Raw genomic sequence first — 20,073 nt, 5'->3', positions numbered from 1 at the left:
GGAGACAGAGGAATATGCTCTAATTGAAAGAATAAGATAAAACCTCAGAAAAAGAACTAAATGGAGATGATCAATATTCCTGTTAGAGTTTAAAGTAATGATCGACAAGAACACTAATCAAAGGGATACACAGACCCCTATGTTTATAGCAGCATTACTTACCATAGTCAAGATATGGAAGCAGCCCAAGTGTCCATCAATTGATAAATGGATAAAGAAGATGTGGTGTGTGTATATATATATATATATATATATAATGGAATATTATATATATATTATTTATATATATAAAATGGAATATTATTCAGCCATAAAAAGAATGGAATTTTGCTATTTGCAATGACATGGATTGATCTAGAGAGTATAATGCTAAGAGAAATAAGTCTGAGAAAGACAAATACCATATGGTTTCACTCATACGGAATTTAAGAAACAAGCAAAGGAAAAAAATAGAAGGAGATATCAAGAAGCAGACTCTTAATTGTAGAGAACAAAATGGTGGTTACCAGAGAGGCGGTTGGGGTGGGGGGGGGGGGGGGAGAGAGGATGGGGATTAAGGAAGGCACTAGTTGGGGTGTCTGGGTGGCTCAGTTAAGCGTCTAACTTCGGCTCAGGTCATGATCTCATGGTTCATAAGTTCAAGCCCTACATCAGGCTCTGTGCTGACAGCGCAGAGCCTGGAGCTTGCTTCAGATTCTGTGTCTCCCTCTCTCTCTGCCCCTTCCCCACTCACACTCTCTCTCTCTCTCTCTCTCAAAAGTAAACATTAAAAAAAATTTTTTTTTAAAGGAAGGCACTAGTGATGAGCACCAAGTAATGTATAGAAATGTTGAATCACTATATTGTACACCTGAAATTAATATTATACTGCATGTTAACTGGAATTAAAAACTTTAAAAAAATAAAGCAATGGTTATAAAGATGCTCACTAGACTGGAGAGAAAAAATGGAGGAACTCAAAGAGAACTTCAACAAAGAGAAAATACACAAAATAATAAATCAGAGTTGAAAAATACAATAACTGAAATTAAATACACACTAAAGGGAATCAACAGTAGATTAATGGATGCGGAAGAAGATCAGTGATCTGAAGGGTAGGATAATGGGAAGCACCCAAGCTGAACAGCAAAAAGGAAAGAATTTTTAAAATGAGGTAGGTTAAGGGACCTGTTGGATGACCTCAAGAGAATAAACATTTGCATTATAGGGGGTCTCAGAAAGAGAGGAGAGAAAGGGGCAGAAAATTTATTTGAATAAATAATAGCTGAAAACTTCCTTAATCTAGGGAAGGAAATAGACATCCAGGTTCAGGAAGCAAAAAGAGTCCAAAATAAGATGAACCTTCGGAGATCCACACTAGACACATAATAATTAAAATGTCAAAGAGGGGCGCCTGGGTGGCTCAGTCATTTAGGCGTCCAACTTCAGCTCAGGTCATGATCTCAGGGTCTGTGGGTTCGAGCCCCGCGTCAGGCTCTGTGCTGACAGCTCAGAGCCTGGAGCCTGCTTCGGATTCTGTGTCTCCCTCTCTCTGACCCTCCCCCGTTCATGCTCTGTCTCTGTCTCAAAAATAAACATTTAAAATAAAATGTCAAAGATTATGGGGGGCCTGGGTGGCTCAGTCGGTTGAACATCCAACTTTGGCTCAAGTTATGATCTCACAGTTCATAAGTCTGAGCCCCGCATCAGGCTCTGTGCTGACAGCTCAGAACCTGGAGCCTGCTTCAGATTCTGTGTCTCCCTCTCTCTCTCTGCCCCTTCCCTGCTCATGCTCTTTCTCTCTCAAAAACAAACATTAAAAAAATAAATAAAATAAAATGTCAAAGTTTAAACATAAAGAAAGAATTTTAAAAGCAGCAAAAGAGAAGCAAAGTTATGTACAAGGGGAAACCCCTATCAGCTGATTTTTTTCAGTGGAAATTTTGCAGGCCAGAAGGGAGTGGCATGAGATATTCAAAGTGCTGAAAGGAAAAAAACCTACAACCAAGAATACCCTACCCGGCAATGTGATCATTTAGAATTAGAGAAATAGGGGCGCCTGGGTGGCTCAGTTGGTTAAGCATCTGACTTCAGTGCAGGTCATGATCTCATAGTTCATGAGTTCAAGCCCCGTGACAGGCTCTGTGCTGAAAGCTTGGAGCCTGGAGCCTCCTTGGGACTCTGTCTCCCTCTCTGCCCCTCCCCGGCTCATACTCTGTCTCTGTCTCTCTCTCAAAAATAAATAAAACATTAAACAAATGTTTTTTTACATAGAAACAGAGAAATCGTTTCCCAGACAAAAGACATGTGTGTGTGTGTGTATATATATATATATATATATGCACATACATACATACATACATATAGTGAGGAGGAGGGACTAAAAAAGTTCTTTTTATTCTTTTATTTTAGAGAAAGAGAGAGAGAGAGCTTGAGTGAGGGGAAAGGGGCAGAGGGAGAGGGAAAGAGAGAAAGAGAGAGAGAGAGAGAGAGAGAGAGAGAATCTTAAGCAGGCTCCACAATCAACACAAGGGCCAATGTGGGGCTCAATCTCACCACCCAGGGATCACAACCCAAGCCAAAATCAAGAGTCAGATGCTCAACCAACCAAGCCACCCAGGTGCCCCAAGAGAAGTTCTTTTTAGAATGTGTTTAAACTTAAATGACCGTCAATATAGAATGCTATATATTTAGGATGTGATATAGAAGCCATGATATATCATGCTAATCACAAACCCAAAACCTGTAATAGATACACAAAAAAATGAAGAGAAAGAAAACCAAACAACGCTACATAAAATTCTCAATCACCAAAAGAAAAAAAAAAAAAAGAGGAGAAAGACAAATACTATATGATTTCACTTGTATGTAGAATCTAAAAACCAAACAACAAGCAGAAACAGACCCATAAACACAGAGAACAAACTGATAGTTGCCAGAGGCAGAAGCGTTGGGGAACGGGCAAAATAGATGAAAAGGAGTGGGAGATACAAGCTTCTAGTTATGGAAAGAACAAGTCATGGGGACGAAAGAGACAGCATAGGGAATATAGTCAATGGCATTGTATTAGCATTGTATGGTGACAGACACTTGTGTAAGCATAGCATAACCTACAAATTTGTTGAATCACTATGTTGAACATATGAAACTAATGTAACATTGTGTGTTAACTATACTTCAATAAAAAGAAAGAGGGGCCACTGGGTGGCTCAGTTGGTTAAGCGTTTGACTCTTGATTTTGGGACAGGTCAAGATCTCATGGTTTGTGAGCTGGAACCCCATGTCAGACTCCACATTGTCCGCAGGGAGCCTGCTTGGGATTCTCTTTCCTCCTCTCTCTCTGCACCTACCCTGCTCACATACGTGTGCTCTTTCTCTTTCAAAGTAAATAAATAAACATTTTAAAAAGTTTAAGGGACGCGAGGGTGGCTCAGTCTGTTGTGTCCAACTTCTGCTTGGGTCACCATCTCACAGCTCATGAGTTCGAGCCCCACATCGGGTTCTGTGCTGACAGCTCAGAGCCTGGAGCCTGCTTCGGATTCTGTGTCTCCCTGTCTCTCTGCCCCTCCCCCACTCACACCATCTCTTTCAAAAATAAATAAACATTAAAAAAACAATAACTTAAAAAAGAAAGAAAGGGAAAGAAAATACAAAGAAAATGTCAATTGGGGTGCCTGGCTGGCTCAGTCAGTGGAGCATGCAACTCTTGACCTCAGGGTTGCAGGTTTGAGCCCCACGTTGGGTGTAGAGATTACTTAAAAATAAAATATTTGAAAAAGAAAATAGCCATCTATTGAGGTTAAAACAAAACTTACATGCACTAAATGATTAAAATGCAATACCCATTCGAGAGAAAGAAAGAGAAAGAAAAAAGAGCTACATTGAATGAATTCTGAAATGAAAGAGACACAATAAATGTTCTTCATGATGACTGCAGGGAAAGCCATTGGATATATTTTATCATGGAAGATGGAGAACTTTAGTGGGAGTCAGTTTGGTGCAAACGAAAGAAGAAAATGTTCTAAAGAGCAACTTAGCTTAAGCAAATTTGTACTTGGTAAGCCTGGAGCCTGAAGCATAGATAGCAAAACGCTGGGCAGGAGTGATGTAAGAAAGATACTAGTAACAATCAGAGTAAAGGGGAAGAGGGAGACAAATTATGGAAGGCTTGGAATGCTAAAGTGAGTAGGTTAAAATAATCTGACAGGAATAGGATGTCATTTCAAGTTCTCAAATAAGGGTGTTCCTTATCAAAATGCTTTTATTTTAGCAAGAAGACAAGGAGACCTACCAGCAAGAAAATAGGGGGTTCAAGGTTGAGGGGAGAGAGGCGTTCAGGTAAGGATGGTGACACTGGGTATAGAAAGAAATGGATGAACCAGAGAGCTACATCAAAGGACAAATCCAAATGACTCTGTTCCTGCTTCTCGGGGTCTTACGGAGAAAATCCCACAGTCCCACAGATCAGAGCCTCTAATAAATTCAGGATCTCCAACTTTGGAAAATCACCCTCTCCCAATCCTTACAAGTAGCTATTTCCAACTTCCACCTCACTCAAGTTTCTTTCATCACTACTTCTTCCTTTATCTCAGCAGCTGCCACATCTGTCTTCAGAGAAAATAGTAGTAATGTGAGAATTCCACCAACTTCTTGGGCCCTCTCCAGATGCCCTTAGGGACATCCTCACATCTTGGTCATCCCAGTAGATGAGGCATCTGTATCTCCTGTCCAAGGTCCACCTTCCCACTTTCCTGTAAGTTCCATGTACCCAGGGCCTAGCTATGGCCATCTTGCCTGTCACTGTACACTTTGTATTTTGCACACTACCTGGCATATAGCAGGTGTTAACTATTAACACGTTGGTTGAATAAATCTGTCCTCTTTATCTCCTACTTACAAGCTTTATTCCCTGGGTCTTCAAATCCTTTCTCCTTCCTCTATTTTTAACCTTTCCTTTTTTTACTGACATTTTCCCCTCAGCATCTACACATGCTCAAGTATCTCACATGATTAAAAAAAAAATTTCTCAACTTTCCCCTGATCCTTGTCTGTATTTAGCCATCTCTCCATTTCTTTCTTCCCTTCACAGCTAAACTTCTAGAGTCAACTAGAATTGCTGTATGCATTTCCTTCTACTCATTCACTTCTCAACCATCTTATTATTTTTTTTTTTGCCCCCATCAACCCACTGAGATTGTTCTCATCAAGGCCACTAATGACCTCTTTGTCACATTCAATGAACAGTTCTTCAGACTTTATCCTTTTGCCCTCCTTATGGCATTTGACCCTACTGGCCCCTCCTTCCTTGAAACACTCTCCTCTTTTGGCTCCTGGGTCCTTCTTTCTCTTGACAGAGACTAGGCGTTTAATAAAAATAGGTAGTCTTAAATGAATGAGTGACTTAACTTCTATTACCATGGCGTCTCTCTCTCTCAGCCTTGTCTGATCTCTCCGTATGTGCTGGTGTTCCCTAGGGTCACGTCCGTACCCATCTCTTCTTGCTTTACACATTCTCATTGGTCAAGATAACCCACACCAAACATTACAATAATGACTAATGTGCTGTTCCCCATAAAACCTAGCTATTCAACCTGGGTCTTTCTCCAGAGCTCTAAACTCACTTTTACAATTGTTTATTGGATACTTCCATATGGACTTGCCATAGGTCTTTACGACTTAGTGTAAAGACAGGAAGCTTGTCTTTTATCTTTGTATCCCCAGCACTTAGTGATAATGCCCAGAGTTTGGTTAATGGAGGAAGATGCAAATGCATCAAAGATGTGAACTATTTCCAGCTACGTCAGGCTGAAGTCTTGGTTGACTGCTTCAAATCGCACTGCATTTTCTTTTCCTGAAATGATACGAGTGCTGATTTTAACCATGGTGCATCCTCAGTGAAACAGAAACATAGGAATGTTCCCTTCTGCCTATTTTCCCAGATAACTGAAGTTTATCCAATTACGTGCAAAACATTTTCATTCTAACTGTTTCAAATAGGGCTTATTCAAAAAGGGATTATTAATCTCCTGTGGATTATACAGTGGAAAGAACATGACTGGGTCGTTAAGACCTCAATTGAGCTATTGGAGTATGGCTTTGGATAAATCACTTCTAAGGCTGAGTCTGTCATCTGTTTGAGCGGCCACTTTCCCTGCTTGCCTACCTCACAGGATCAAGTGAAATAATGCAGGTGAAATGTTTGGTAAATCCAAAAGTGTTTCACACATTTAAGATGCCACCATTTAACCAATTTTTTGCTTACTCAGAGGAAGCACCGTGAACTTAATTGTACAGGAAACCAGTGAGGATGCTGAAGGATAGAATATGCATGGTTAATACTGTTGGCTCCTCTTCTGTATGGCCACGAATGCTAGTTTTCATTTTTTTGTTTTCCTAGTCTCCTCTTTCGATCTCTGTGAATTTTCATTGTTATCCTGTTCTTGCTTCTAAAACCTCCTCTTTCCTCTTTTAATTTGCTGCTAATTATATGCTGTGGGTTTGGAGATTACTAAAAATGGGTATAGATTAAGAGAAAATCAAACAGGGGCACCTGGGAGGCTCAGTCGGTTAAGCAACTGACCAGCTCAGGTCATGATCTCGCAGTTTGTGAGTTCGAGCCCCACGTCGGGCTCTGTGCTGACAGCTCGGAGCCTGGAGCCTGCTTCGGATTCTGTGTCTCCCTCTCTCTCTGCGCCTCCTCCACTCACACTCTCTCTTTCCTTCAAAAATAAATACACATTAAAAAATTAAATAAAAGAGAAAATCAAAGAAAGACTTGTCTATGAGTGAATTAAATGAACAATATTCCATGGGACTGTTGTGTTGCTACTGTTTCCCCCTTATCTCCTGCTTCTTGGGTGGGTTTTAAATTTATTCTTTCAGCCAATATTGATTGAGCAGGGTGTGTGAGGCACTCGGCAGGCACTAAGGCATCATCCCTGCCCTCATGGAGTTTACAGTCTAGTGGGGATGCAGTTAAAAAGCCACAAATTACAGTGAAGAGGGTAATTATAATAGGGGAGGTATACGGTTCAATAGCGCTATGCATCAGAAGGGTCTAACCTGGTTTAGGGACTTGTGATGGCTCCACAGATTTGACTTTCCAGCTGAGACCCGAAGGCTGAGTAGAATTAAGTAGGCAGGGAAGAGGTGTGTGTGTGTGTGAAGAGTTCCAGGCAGAGACACAAGAAGGGGGAAAGTCTAGAACACAGAATGAGGTGGAAGGAGGAAAACAGCAATCATGCACGGTGAGTACTGGAGGAATTGAGACAATTACAACACAGCTGGAGCCCAGGACAAGGGACAGAGAGAGCTGAGCACAAGGAGCACACAAGAGGAGAAGCCGGAGAGGTTAGTGGGTAAGGAATTGGCAGAGAATTCTGGAATCAGAAAGTATTACTGTATTTGCAACTTCTTGTATTCACACTTCTCTTATTTTCCAATTAGATTGCACATTTTTAAATGTTTATTTCTTTTTGACAGAGAGAGAGAGCGCCAGCAGGGGAGGGACAGGGAGGGGCAGACAGCACAGAGCCTGACGTGGCACTGGATCCCAGGAACCGTGAGATCATGACCTGAGCTGATATCAAGAGATGGGCACTCAACCAACTGAGCCACCCAGGCACCCCAGATGGCACATTCCTTTTATTTTTTTTAATTTTTTTTTTTAATGCTTATTTATTTTTGAGACAGAGAGAGACAGAGCATGAACAGGGGAGGGGCAGAGAGAGAGGGAGACACAGAATCTGAAATGGGCTCCAGGCTCCGAGCTGTCAGCACAGAGCCTGACGCGGGGCTTGAACTCACGGACCTCGAGATGGTGACCTGGCTGAAGTCGGAAGCTTAACCGACTGCGCCACCCAGGCACCCCAAGCACATTCCTTTTAAAAAGGACTCTCGGGGAGCCTGGATGGCTCAGCTGGTTGAATGTCTGACTTTGGCTCAGGTTGAAGCCCTGGGTTCAAGCCCTGCATCAGGTTCTCTGCTGACAGCTCAGAGCCCGGAGCCTGCTTGGGCTTCTGTGCCTCCCTCTCTCTCTGCTCCTCCCCCGCTCACACACTCGCTCTCAAAAATAAGCATTAACAAATAATAAAAAATAAATAAAAAGGACTCTCACTGTCCCTGTGATTTTGGTAGTATCACTATCCCCAGAATGTATGATCAGTGAATTAATCAGAGCATACGGGAGCAGGACCCTGCCATGTTCATTATGAGGTAGAATTTACTGCCTCATCATCTTGTGAGGAAATGAGCCAGAAAGGCTTGGGAATCACCTAAGGCCCTTAATCTGCCATCGACTAGCTTTCGAATTTGGGGACAGGTTATTTCACCTCTTGAAGCCTCTCAACCATGGAGTCCGTGTCATGTGGATGGCTTCTATTCCGGAACTTCAATTTACTCTTCAACTTTTGCAAGCCAACCCACTTTCTAACCCTTCCCCTTCTGCTAGAACTTCTTGTAAAATCACCAAAGCCCAAGGTCTCTCATCAGGCCTCATCCTGTGCAAGCTATATGCCGATCCAGCGGGCCCTCCCTCCGCTAAAAACTTATTGGAGCCTCTAACCCATTCCCACTGAGCTAATGATTTCTTTCTCCTGATTCAAAATGCTGAATGTCTCCCCACTGCCCACAGAAGTGTGAACCGTTGAGCAAATCTGTTAAAGCCTACCATGATCTGCCTTTTCCTTCTTTCCTTCTCTCTCAAGCAACTTCTCTCTCAGCGCTTCCTGAGTATGCTCTACATTACCTTTAATTGTTGGATGGCTTATGGTTATCCCCATCATCTGGGAAGCACTTCTCCACTATCTCTGCCTCGTAAATAGTTGAATCCATTCTCCTCGTTCTGCCTTGTCAGCCCTCCTCTCAGAAATAATCTAAACATCTCTTTACTCTCATTATTCTTCCCATTTCTACTAAAGCTAATGACGTCATTCGACTTGCATTATAGTTACACTTGCTTAAGTTTATCTCCCTGTCCAGACTGTCAGATTCTTGATGGTAAACATTTGGGCCTCATTCAGAAACTGTCTTACCTTCATCCCTATAGCAGCTACAAAGCACCGTAAGTAGCTGCGTTTCCTCTAGTGGTTCAGTGCTGTGCTGACACCTGCTGGTCACATCTGGCTTGGTCGCCCTGGCCCCAGCACCTTCCTCTCTAGGGTTAAGGGCAGAGACAGTCCATGCCACCCCTTACCCAGGCAGGCACTGGAGGCCTATGCTCGTGATACCGCTGCCCCAAGCACCACCCTCCCCTGGAGACTCCAGGGACACGCTCACACCTGCTGGTCTCTGGTCGGCCTCTGGCATCTCCAGCCTAAGCTCAGTTCAATCTTCAAAACCTTCCCCACTGACCCCTACTCCAGCAATTTGTACTGCATATCATTCCCAGTACCACAAAAATAGAAGATCTCAAGGAACTGGGCATCGAGGAAAGAAAGAAGCAAACAATTTGAGACCAGGGGATGTGCAATCCCTCCTCATGACCTCAAATCAAGGCTATTTCCTCCAGAATGCTTGGTATTCCTTTTAACCTTTGTTGTATTTCTGGGAGGCTCTTGGGCCACAGACCTTCTTAGAGACAGTGTGATGAACCGGAGGTTGAGCACCGAGGTGGTAGGCGGGGCTTCAGGGGTGGGGCCAAGCCAAAGAGCCTCTCACTTAGGAGCTTCTCCATTCTATCAGCTCTCCCGGGACACCCAAAGCAAGACTGGCACCAGTGCACGCAGCAGGTGAGGGGCCAGCAATGACAGGAGGGTAGTCTTTAGGGGTGGTGGTGGCAGAAAGGTCCCAGCCCTGCCAGCCTGAGCCTTCCATATTGTGAGACTCTCACTTGACAGAATTCTTGGGTCCTCAGCAGAAAGGTCCAACTCAGTTTTCCCTGGGGCAAGGATGCCTCAGAAAGAAAGATGGGGTTTGGGACAGTGTAGAGGCAGGGCCGAGGCATGGGGGTGATGTGGGTGTGCACCAGAGTATGGAGACATGTAAGGACGTCCTAGGAGACATGGGGGTAGACATAAGGGCCAGAGGGGGAGCTGGAGCAGAGGGTCACAGGGCAGGACCCAGACAAGAGAAAAAGAGAGACTGAAACAGGGAGGGAGAGGACAGTGGAGCAAATGGGAGATAACAACGGGTGCAATGAAGAGCTGGGGAACAGGAAGGCCAAGGAGGAAGGCAGGCTCGCATGGAGCAATCTCCTCTTCCGGCTGTGGAGCCCGGGCCAGAAAACCCCAGGCAGGCCCAGGAGCAAAGCAGTTTTTCAGGCTCCCATTGAACCGGTACAGCTGGGGAAGAAACCCCTGCCCCAGTCAATAGCACCCATCTGCCCTGAGTCTTCAGGCTCCCATTTGGGTTTGGGGGAGAGGGCGAGGCTGCTCCTCACTGCGGTCACAGCCACATCCTGCAGCGCAGGGTAGGGGGAAGTAAGAAGCAAAACAACCAGAACCACGGGCGAAGACCACGGGGAGAGAACCCTGGATATATGCCAGTGATGTGCCACCAGGAGGGTCCTGGGGTCAGTCCCAGTAGAAGACTGCAGGCCTCCAGGACCGCCTGCCACCTCCCGCCCTGGGGTGCTTGTATCTCATGCTCACATGTGCATGGACCTCACTGAGAACATTCCAGGGAAGGAGGTTTCTTCGGATTATTTAGTTCAAAGCTCATTATCATTTGCTATAGTGACTTTGGCCAAGTTGCTTAATTCCTCTTAGCTTCAGTGTTCTCACCGTAAGATGGTGACACCGACCTAAGGAAGGGTCGGGAAGACAATTCCCATAAAGTACTTGGCACATAGGTTCTCAATAAACGTTAGTTGTTATTTTTATTAGGACTCCTGAGATCCCCCACCCCCACCCCATTTCTTTACAGACAGTAGAGCACACGAGCTGACATGGGCTTTTGGGGCCAGAAAAACGGTGGCATTTGACATTGGGTAAATTCTTTAACGCGAGCTTCAGTTTGCTCAGCTGTAAAACAGAGAGTCATAGCCACACCTCATAGACACATGGCACACAGTCAGCGTCCACAAGGGTAGAATGATCAGCCAGGTAAGGCGGATCTTCTCCACTGTAGGGCAGCAATGGCCTACTTCCCCTTGAGACTTCACGTGTGAGGCCGAGCCCCTGTGAGCCTTCACTCCTCCAGCCAAAGCTATTACTGCTCCTCTGGGTTTAGAAATCAAAATTTCCTACAGTACCACTTGAAAAGAAATGAGAACAGGCCTAGAGAACCGAGGGGGCCCAGGGGAAAAAGATGAAATGATGACAATGGGCAAGAAACCAGAGTAAGGGGGAAAAGCCATGTCTCTCTTTCTAAGGATGCCTGTGGCTGTCTTCTGGCGACTAACCACATGCCCCCACCGCCCCCTTCCCCAGGCACTATGGAGTCCTTCAGCTCAAAGAGTCTGGCACTACAGGCAGAGAAGAAGCTACTGAGTAAGATGGCAGGTCGGTCCGTGGCTCATCTGTTCATCGACGAGACCAGCAGCGCGGTGCTAGATGAGCTCTACCGTGTTTCCAAAGAGTACACGCACAGCCGGCCCCAGGCCCAGCGGGTGATCAAGGACCTGATCAAGGTGGCGGTCAAGGTGGCCGTGCTGCACCGCAGCGGTTGCTTTGGCCCCAGTGAGCTGGCCCTGGCCGCCCGCTTCCGCCAAAAGCTGCGGCAGGGCGCCATGACGGCACTCAGCTTTGGCGAGGTGGACTTCACCTTTGAGGCTGCGGTGCTGGCTGGCCTGCTGACCGAGTGCCGGGATGTGCTGCTGGAGCTGGTGGAGCACCACCTCACACCCAAGTCACACGGCCGCATCCGCCACGTGTTCGATCACTTCTCTGACGCGGGCCTGCTCACCGCCCTCTACGGGCCCGACTTCACTCAGCACCTGGGCAAGATCTGTGATGGGCTCAGGAAGATGCTGGATGAGGGGAAACTCTGAGGGCCCTGGAACCCAGCACAAGCCACCTTGGCCAGAGAGCTGACTGAGGAAACAACCCGGAACGAGCTTTCTAACCCTGCTCATCTGCACTAATGCTTGTCAGTCCTCGGGCTTCGTCTTTCCTAAGAGTGCTTTGGACTCTGAGACCACCCCACCCCCGAACTGCTGGTGGAGAAGAAGCAAAGCTGAGGGTTGAGGCCTCTCTCCCACTCCAGCCCCAGGACAGGAAACAAAGCTGCCTGAAAAAGACGAAGTGAAACTTGGATCTCTATTTCCCCCATAAGGGACATTTGAAACAGGGAAGCCCCCTCCCCTGTGAACCAGGGTAAGAGGGCATAGCCCATCTAACCCGTCAGGGGACCCTAAAGACAGAAGTGGGAGTGGGGGCCCCTTAGAGCCATCCTAGACCTCCAGCTCCAAGTAGAGCCTGGATGGACACCAGAGGCTCTGTTCCAGAGTGCAGGAAGAAGGGGCTAGGGCAGGGGAGATTCTCACAGGGGAAATAAAACTACTAAAGCATGCACAGGGCTCAGTGTTTAATCTCTCCAGCTTCTTACATCTTATGACCATCACAGAGGTGAGGGAAAGAAAAACACCGCTTATCTAGCCTCTCACCATTTCCAGACAGGAGACAGAGGCATAGTGCCAGTAGTATTGGGGTTCCCTTGCCTACTGCTGCTTAAGAAACTCTAAAAGAAAAAAAAAAAAAAAAAAAAAAAAAAAAAAGAAAAGAAACCAGTACCACAGATCAGTGCTACAGATTGCAAATAAATATGCAGTGAGGAGCAAGGCATAGATCAACAGCACTGGTGGGGAGAGAGTGTAACAAAGAAACTCCCGCACCAGCAAGTCTCCCCCAACTGTCCTCCTCCTCAAACTCCAAAGTAATTCCTCTGTCATCCTTTAGCCTCACACATGCTGAACAGAGGAGCAGGTCAGAAGGGTGAACTGGTGATGTGGAGAGTTCCAGTTCCTATGTTGCTGCTTTTTCTCAGAGCAAGAGTTATAAACAAATTATAGTGGACTGGTTGGTTAAGACTGAGCCCAAATTCTTTACATTGAGACTGGGGAAAAGCCCCAGCACGGTCTGCCATTCTCTGCAGAGGGGCTAGATCACGGATTGCCCCACCCTCAGTGACATGCTTGGCTAAGGTGGGGAAGGTGGGGAGCCAGCGGGCATTGGCTTACTACTCCTGGGCTCCCTTCACCCCAGAGTTATAGAAACCCCATTTTTCAGTTATAAGAGGGAAACGTACGATACAGCAAATAAATACTACTTCAATATAGCACCAAATAAATTAGGTAACATAGTTGGAGATGGAGAGGAAGGAGGCTGGGGGCTGAGGGAGTCCTCGCCACCCTGTTCTAAGGCCAAGGGAAGGTAAAAGGGACAGGGAAGCCAACAGGGATGTAAAAAGAGCCTTTTGAATCTGAAGGACAGCTCTAGATTCAGACAAAGAACTGAGGAGGGGTCTGCTCCCCATCCTCTACTCTTGCCAATCAAGCTGCCCCGGGCCAAGGAACTCTAGATCAACGAGAAGGCTGGAACGAAGGCAGGAGGGAGGGAGGCGGGCCGGGAAGCCATGTTCTTGAGCCTCACCTCAGGCTCCTCTCCCCCTCAAGTTGCTACTTCAACATCTTGCTTCTCCCAATCATTTCTGGGGACATCAGAGTTTGAAGATTTCATCCTCCTGGTCCCGAAGTGTCCGGGTCCGAGAGGTCCGGGTCAACGGGACCGGACCTAGGACTGCTCGCTGCTGCATCCGAGGGGAACTCAGGTGAAGGCCTGACTCCTCCCCAGGTACCCTGCAGGTGAGGAAAGGGGGCAAAGTGACAGGTCAGGGGAAGAACCTGAGAAAGGGCCCACTGAAAAGGTATAGGGGAAGCTGTCCTCCTCTCCTAGTATACATGAGCTGCTTGCTCTCAGATGGAGTCTCATTACCCTCTCTGTAAATTCTAACCATTAACGCTCCTTCATGGATCATCAGAGCCATAACAACCCTCAACTATTTTATTCCAATGAGAATATAAAACCATTTCCCGCTTCTCTACCCGTCCCAGCAGCCATTGGCTCTGTCGTTGTTTCAGGGCCATCTGGGGGAAAGGCTTCACATCGCTTCTGCTAACACTGTGCTTACTTACTTGTGTGTCTGGTCAGGCAAGGCTGGAAGAATGAAGAAGTCTATGGAGGGGCGTAAAAGGAACCATTCAAGACTCACCCACTTTCCCCCTTTTTCAGCTTCTGGGCAGCAGCCTTCTTTGACAGGCTGATCTGTGAATCAAGCTTCTTAAGGAAATCAGAGGCAGAGAGGTCATGGATGGGAGTGTGGGGTTCCCAGCCAGGTGTGGGAAGGACTTCACCGTTAGCACGTCCTGAACCTGTTTCTCGTTTCTTCCTGTCAGCTGAGTGTGGCTGAACTTCATCCTTACTTGACTGTACTTCTTCCTCTCCCTCTTTCTCTTCCTCAGAATCCAAACCATTGAACAGGTCTCTGGGCTCTGTCAGGATGGGGATGTAGAGGGTTTTCTTCAGGAAGATGGAGTCATTAGTATAAAGGCGGTTTGCACGCTTAATCTGTTCCATCTTTAAAAAAAAGTCACCGCAATTAATGACAGTAGTAATGATCAATCTTCTATCTGTACAGCACCTCAGGCCTTTTAAAGTGATTGTACAGAGTCTTATTTGACCCTATAACAACCAAGCTAAAATACAGAGGGTTGATATTATTCCTATTTTATTTTATTTTTTAGGGTATTTATTTATTTATTTACAATATGAAATTTATTGTCAAATTGGTTTCCATACTATTCCTATTTTATTGATCAGCGGTTTTCATACTTTTTGGTTTTAGGGTCCCTTTGCATTTTAAAAAACTATTGAGGAAAAAAAAAAGATTTCATTTATGTAGATTATAGGTATCAATACACGTTCTTATAAAGTAAAAGTGAACAAATTGAAAAATATGTACTTATTTAAAAATAACCCATTGCATGTTAACATAAATATGCTAATGAAAAATATTTTCCAAAACAACAACAAATGGAGCAAAAAGAGAGGCAGTGCTTTATATTTTTTCAAGTCAGTTTAATGTGTGACTTAACAGAAGACAACAGAAGATTCTCCTATCTGCCTTTACATCTGATGGGCTATAATATTACACGTCATGTAGCTTCTGAAAAATACAGTACACTTGTGAGAATGAGGATGAAAAAGACAAAGTCTTACTATCATTACTATGAAAGTAGTTTTGACCTTGTGGATCCCTGAAGAATCTCATGCTGGGAACTTCAGTTAAAGATGAAGGAACTGAGGCTCAGACAGGTTGTTACTTGCCTAAGATTAACCAGCAAATTAATGACAAAGGTGTAATTCGAATTCTGGGCCTTTTTACTCCTTCTGGGAATGCTTTTCACACGAATATTAATAATTTTGCTGACCAAATTATTTACTTAGTACCTATTTATCCATCACTGGACATAGTGTCTGGCATGACCATCCACTTGCCGCCCAAGGTAGAAACGAGGGTAGATGCCATCCTCAACTTATACTTTTCTTTCGCCACCCATACCCAGCTGGTCAACAAGTTACTGCAAAAAACGTCTCTTCCAGTCTTCCTCTCTCCATTTCTATGCATCTCCCCCTGCTGACATTGATATTTATTTATTTATTTATTTATTTATTTATTGAGAAAGAGAAAGAGAGAGAGAGAGAGAGCACACGCAAGTGAGAGGAGGAGAGGGGCAGAGGGAAGGAGAGTGAGGATCTTAAGCAGGCTCTACACTGGGCTCCACACTGGACGAGGGGCTCAATCCCATGACCCTAAGATCATGGCCTAAGCTGAAGTCAACAGTTGGGCATTCAACAGACTGAGCCATCCAGGCATCCCTGACATCTATCTTCCTAAAAAAAATTAATCTGATCAACCCACTACCCTGTGTATAAACTTCCTATGGCCCCCCACTGGCTCAGAGATAAAATTCAAATTAGCATTCAAGGATTCTCGATCTACCCCAATATGATGTCTAGCCTCATCTCTCTTCTGCCATCTATACATTTTGCCATCCTGAACTTTTCATGTCTTTCAAACATTTTATGATCTTCCACACCTTTGTGTCTTTATCTGTCTGACACACTTCTCCACTATCCCCTTCTCTGCTGGGAAAACTTCCACTCATCAACTGTCACTCCCTCTGTGTCACCTTCTCCAGGACTCCCAAGGTACACTGTAAACATTGCCATGTAACACCTATCACCCTATTGTACTGTTATTCACATCTTTGCACATTTGTCTTGCCCAAACTCTGTGAGTCCTTTGAGGGCGGGGATGCTGTCTCTGTATCCCAAGGCACTCCTCAGCATGACACAAATTTGGCATACAGCAGAGGTTCATTAATGCTTTATGAGTAAATAAACTAGATAACAAAATATAGACATCTCAGATGTAGTATATTAGTAAAAATCATATGCTATAATGTGTTTAAAATAAAATTGGATTAATCTGAACAATAAAAAAAGTTAAAATTGGCTTGCAGTTTTGTACTTTTATTTAGCCCAGTGTTTTGATGCTATTAATTTTATTTTGCCTAGATAGTATCCTAGGTCCCTTCTAGCTCCAAGATGCTATGAATTATTCTGTGAATTTTGTTATTTTATTATTTACTAGAAATTCCATATAAGGCCACATCATTCCACTTAAAAAAATTTTTTTTAATGTTTATTTTTGAGAGAGAGAGAGACAGAGTGCAAGCAGGGGAGGGGCAGAGAGAGAGAGGGAGACCCAGAATCCAAAGCAGACTCCAGGCTCTGAGCTGTCAGCACAGAGCCCGACACGGGGCTCAAACTCACAAGCTGTGAGATCATGACCTGAGTCGAAGTTGGAAGCTTAACCAACTGCGCCACCCAGGCGCCCGAACATCATTCCACTTTTTAACAGAATGTAACCAGGGGCACCTGGGTGGCTCAGTCAGTTGACTGTAGGACTTCGGCTCAGGTCATGATCTCACAGCTTGTAAGTCTGAGCCCCGCGACGGGCTCTGTGCTGACAGCTCAGAGCCTGGAGCCTGCTTCGGATTCTGTGTCTCCCTCTCTCTCTGCCCTTCCCCCGCTCATGCTCTGTCTCTGTCTTTCTCAAAAATTAAAAAAAGAAAAAAAAGAATGTAACTAAAGCCAAACTCCAGAGGAGTCCTAGACTGCTGAGCCACAGTCCACTGAGCTAGAAAGGCCACTAGAATCTAGTTATTTATCTCTTTTTTGAGAGAGAGAGAGAGAGAGTGCAAATGAGCGAGCGGCAGAGAGAAAGAGAGAGCGAGGGAGAAGCGGGGCTCACCTGAAGCAGGGCTCGTGTTTTACCTGAAGCGGGGCTTGAGCTCACAAACCATGAGATCATGACCTGAGCCGAAATCAGATGCTTAACGACTGAGCCACCCAGGCGCCCCTAGAATCTAGCTGGTTTAACAGAGCAGTTCAAAGTGATGATTTTAGAATGAGACAACCTGGTCTGAATCTTAGTTCTACTAAGTAGACTTGTAATCTGTAGCAGGTTATCTTCCTAGGCCTTTCTTTCCTTATCTTTAAATATTTGGGGAATAGTTTTAGCCACCTCCTGAAGTCTTATGGAGATAATATATAGAGCTTGGCACACACTTTGTGTTAACACTAAGGTAGCTGGTGTTAGGTAACTACCTAGTGTTAGGTAGGTAATAACCTAGGTAATTATCATTATTTAATATACCTTCTGCATTTTACAAATGGTAAGGAAGCTGAGGGCCCAGACAGGTGAAGTGACTTATGCAGTCACTCAGCTAGTAAGCAGCAGAATGAGGCCAGAACCTAGAACCCTTCACTAGGCTACAGAGCTTTTTTTGTACTCAGGAGGGGACAGGGCTGTAAGAAAACCTCCACATATAACCGATCTACAGTAGCACAGTTTCCTTCTTTTCACAGCTTCAGAGTCTCTCCTGGGATGCAGGAGCTGCTCAGTACTTTCATATCTCCTTCCTTGGTGTGGGCCATGGCCTCTACTTGAAATGTGGCTTTCCTAATCCTCCCAATCTCCACCTGTGGGAATCTTAGCCACATTTTCATTAGTTCAAAAAAACCATCTATTAGCTTCTATGTGCTAGGGACTATGCCAGACTCTAGAGATATAAAACTGAAAGAAAATAGTTCTGTCCCTTAAGAAAAGCACAGATTATTGGAAAGACAAACACGCAAAAGGTATAAACAACTGGATTATAGGCTTGCAGAGAAGCTAGAGCAAGGAATTTCTAAGTGTTTCACGGCTCCTTAAAAACTGCACTTAATGTCCTCCCCTGCCTCCTTCCAAGTAAAAATTAATCTTCTTTTCTGATTTCCTACCCTTTATTAATACTTCTACAAAGTCACCACATTCTGTCACCTGCAATCCATATTTGCGTCCCTGTTCATTTCTCACTAGATTGCAAATTACAGAAGGGCAACAACAACACATTGTATTTATGTTTCTATCTCTTAGAATGGTTAGCACAGCCGTTGAAACATACCAAGCATAGAAATGTTGGCTAAACTCAACAGGGTATGGAAAAAAATTCATCCATTTTAATGTGATGTTTCTTACACCTATCAAAGAGACCCCACGCGTGACCTGAAATGCCTGGTGTAGAGAGTACCTGTTTTGCACCAAGGAGGCCACCTTACTGGAAAGAAGGCAGAGCACTGATGAGGTATAAAGACCCAGAAGAGAAAGACTTTAAAAACTTAGAACTAGAGGGATTAGAGTACTGGTCTCACAAAAACTCAGAACTAGAAACCAGCCCTGGACTGTTTGCTGTAAATGTTTAATCACTTGCAATTAAAACGTTTATGTGTGGTTAACAGTACAGGCCTTGGAGTCTGACAGACTTGTTTGAATTCCCACTCTAACACTCATTAGTTATTTGACCTTGGTCACATTGGTTAACCAATCTAGGTCTCAGTTTCTTCATCTGTAAACAGGGGACAATACCTGTATGCTCGATAGGACTGTGAGAACCAAATGGGCTAATGTACATTGAAAGCCTCTAGGATAGAGACCGACATGATAAACAGAAGAAGCTCCTCTCCACTGGAGCAGTAGCACAAGATCTGTCCCAACCAGACAATGCAACATTGAGATGGGAAAACCAAAAGATAAAGGGTGGATCAGACCACAACAGAATTGGGACAATTTCAGGGGAAGCTGCCCAGAAGGGCCATGACATTCTCCTGAGGAATAAATCTCTTCTACATGGTTGCCTGCATCCCAGTCGTGGAAAACTCACCGTCACCCCGTATTTGAGTGCTAGTCCAGCCAGGGTGTCTCCGGGGGCCAGCTGATGCTCGAGGCGTCTTTCCCTCACCGGGGAGCAAGCCGACTGCACCAGGCTTCCGTAAGAACGAGCCCGGCTCCCTTGAAGCAGTCCCGACCCCCCAAGGGAGGCCTGTCTAGAGGGAGAAGCCATCTCCTGACCCTACCGACAGCCGGGGTTGCAACTAAGGGAGGCCCGGCTAAGCGCTCAATAGTGACGGGGCCGGGGTCTAGGAATGGATAGCCAGAGGATCCTTTTCCCTTCTTTCTTCTCTCCTAATTCTCCCGCCTCCTCCGGTACTACGCACCCCCTCCGCTCTCGCGCCTCCTCCCTCCAAGCCCCTTTCCCACAAATCTGTACCCTGAGTGTTCAGTCCCTACCGGTGTCTATCCTCAGGACCCCGCCGACTTTCGACCCCCGCCCCCCCCGCCCCCCCGCCCCCCCGCCGCCACAGATCGCTACGCTAACCTCTGACCTTTGAACTCTAGTTACCTTCCTCCACACTCAGCTCAGTTTGCCCCCTAGTCGGACAGCCCCGACCTCCTGAATTCCCCCCACACCCTGGCTCCGCCCCGTCCTGGGGTTGGTCCACTAGTGTCAGTAATAAACCCGGCCCACCCGCGGTGGGCTGTCGGCCGGAGACTAGGCGCGTGATGAGTGCGAGAGCTCGTAGCACACTTTCCAATCCGAGATCCTCTAAGGCCCGCACAGCACCAAATCCGCCACACTCTCAAAATCAGTCTCCACATTTAGGTTCTTCCCCTGCAGACGCCCCGAATCTGTCAAGATGCGAGGGCTGGGCGGCAAGCTCTTTGAAAAAAAAGACTTCATTTCCCAAAATGCCCCGCACGCGCGCGGTC

At 45.5% G+C, this 20,073-nt stretch overlaps 2 protein-coding genes across 2 annotated transcripts; one reads left to right on the top strand and one right to left on the bottom strand.

The window, feature by feature from the left end:
- Nucleotides 1–9,596: 9,596 nt before the first annotated feature.
- Nucleotides 9,597–12,429, top strand: TNFAIP8L2 (TNF alpha induced protein 8 like 2). Its single transcript, XM_047847925.1, has 2 exons — nucleotides 9,597–9,707; nucleotides 11,349–12,429. Exon 2 carries the CDS (start codon nucleotides 11,354–11,356, stop codon nucleotides 11,906–11,908), a length of 555 nt encoding a protein of 184 aa, XP_047703881.1. The 5' UTR covers nucleotides 9,597–9,707; nucleotides 11,349–11,353; the 3' UTR covers nucleotides 11,909–12,429.
- On the bottom strand, nucleotides 12,430–19,607 carry LYSMD1 (LysM domain containing 1). The gene is made up of 3 exons (XM_047847924.1): nucleotides 19,187–19,607; nucleotides 14,128–14,492; nucleotides 12,430–13,714 (listed from the first exon to the last, which is right to left on the bottom strand). The coding sequence occupies exons 1-3, from the start codon at nucleotides 19,364–19,366 to the stop codon at nucleotides 13,576–13,578; spliced, it is 684 nt and encodes a 227-aa protein (XP_047703880.1). The 5' UTR covers nucleotides 19,367–19,607; the 3' UTR covers nucleotides 12,430–13,575.
- Between the last annotated feature and the right edge of the window lie 466 nt (nucleotides 19,608–20,073).

This window comes from Prionailurus viverrinus, unplaced genomic scaffold (assembly GCF_022837055.1).
Source record: "Prionailurus viverrinus isolate Anna unplaced genomic scaffold, UM_Priviv_1.0 scaffold_50, whole genome shotgun sequence".
Lineage (NCBI taxonomy): Eukaryota > Metazoa > Chordata > Mammalia > Carnivora > Felidae > Prionailurus > Prionailurus viverrinus.
This window is presented reverse-complemented; position numbering and strand designations above follow the sequence as displayed.

Bases quoted from the DNA above. Each gene is read 5' to 3' on its own strand.
- LYSMD1 (XM_047847924.1), bottom strand. From the start codon at position 19,366: ATGGCTTCTCCCTCTAGACAGGCCTCCCTTGGGGGGTCGGGACTGCTT. The intron at 14,493-19,186 runs GTGAGTTTTCCA...TTTTTTTTAAAG, and splicing joins CACTCAAATACGGGGTGACG to ATGGAACAGATTAAGCGTGC. The intron at 13,715-14,127 runs GTGAGTCTTGAA...CCTCACCTGCAG, and splicing joins CTGAAAAAGGGGGAAAGTGG to GGTACCTGGGGAGGAGTCAG.
- TNFAIP8L2 (XM_047847925.1), top strand. From the start codon at position 11,354: ATGGAGTCCTTCAGCTCAAAGAGTCTGGCACTACAGGCAGAGAAGAAG.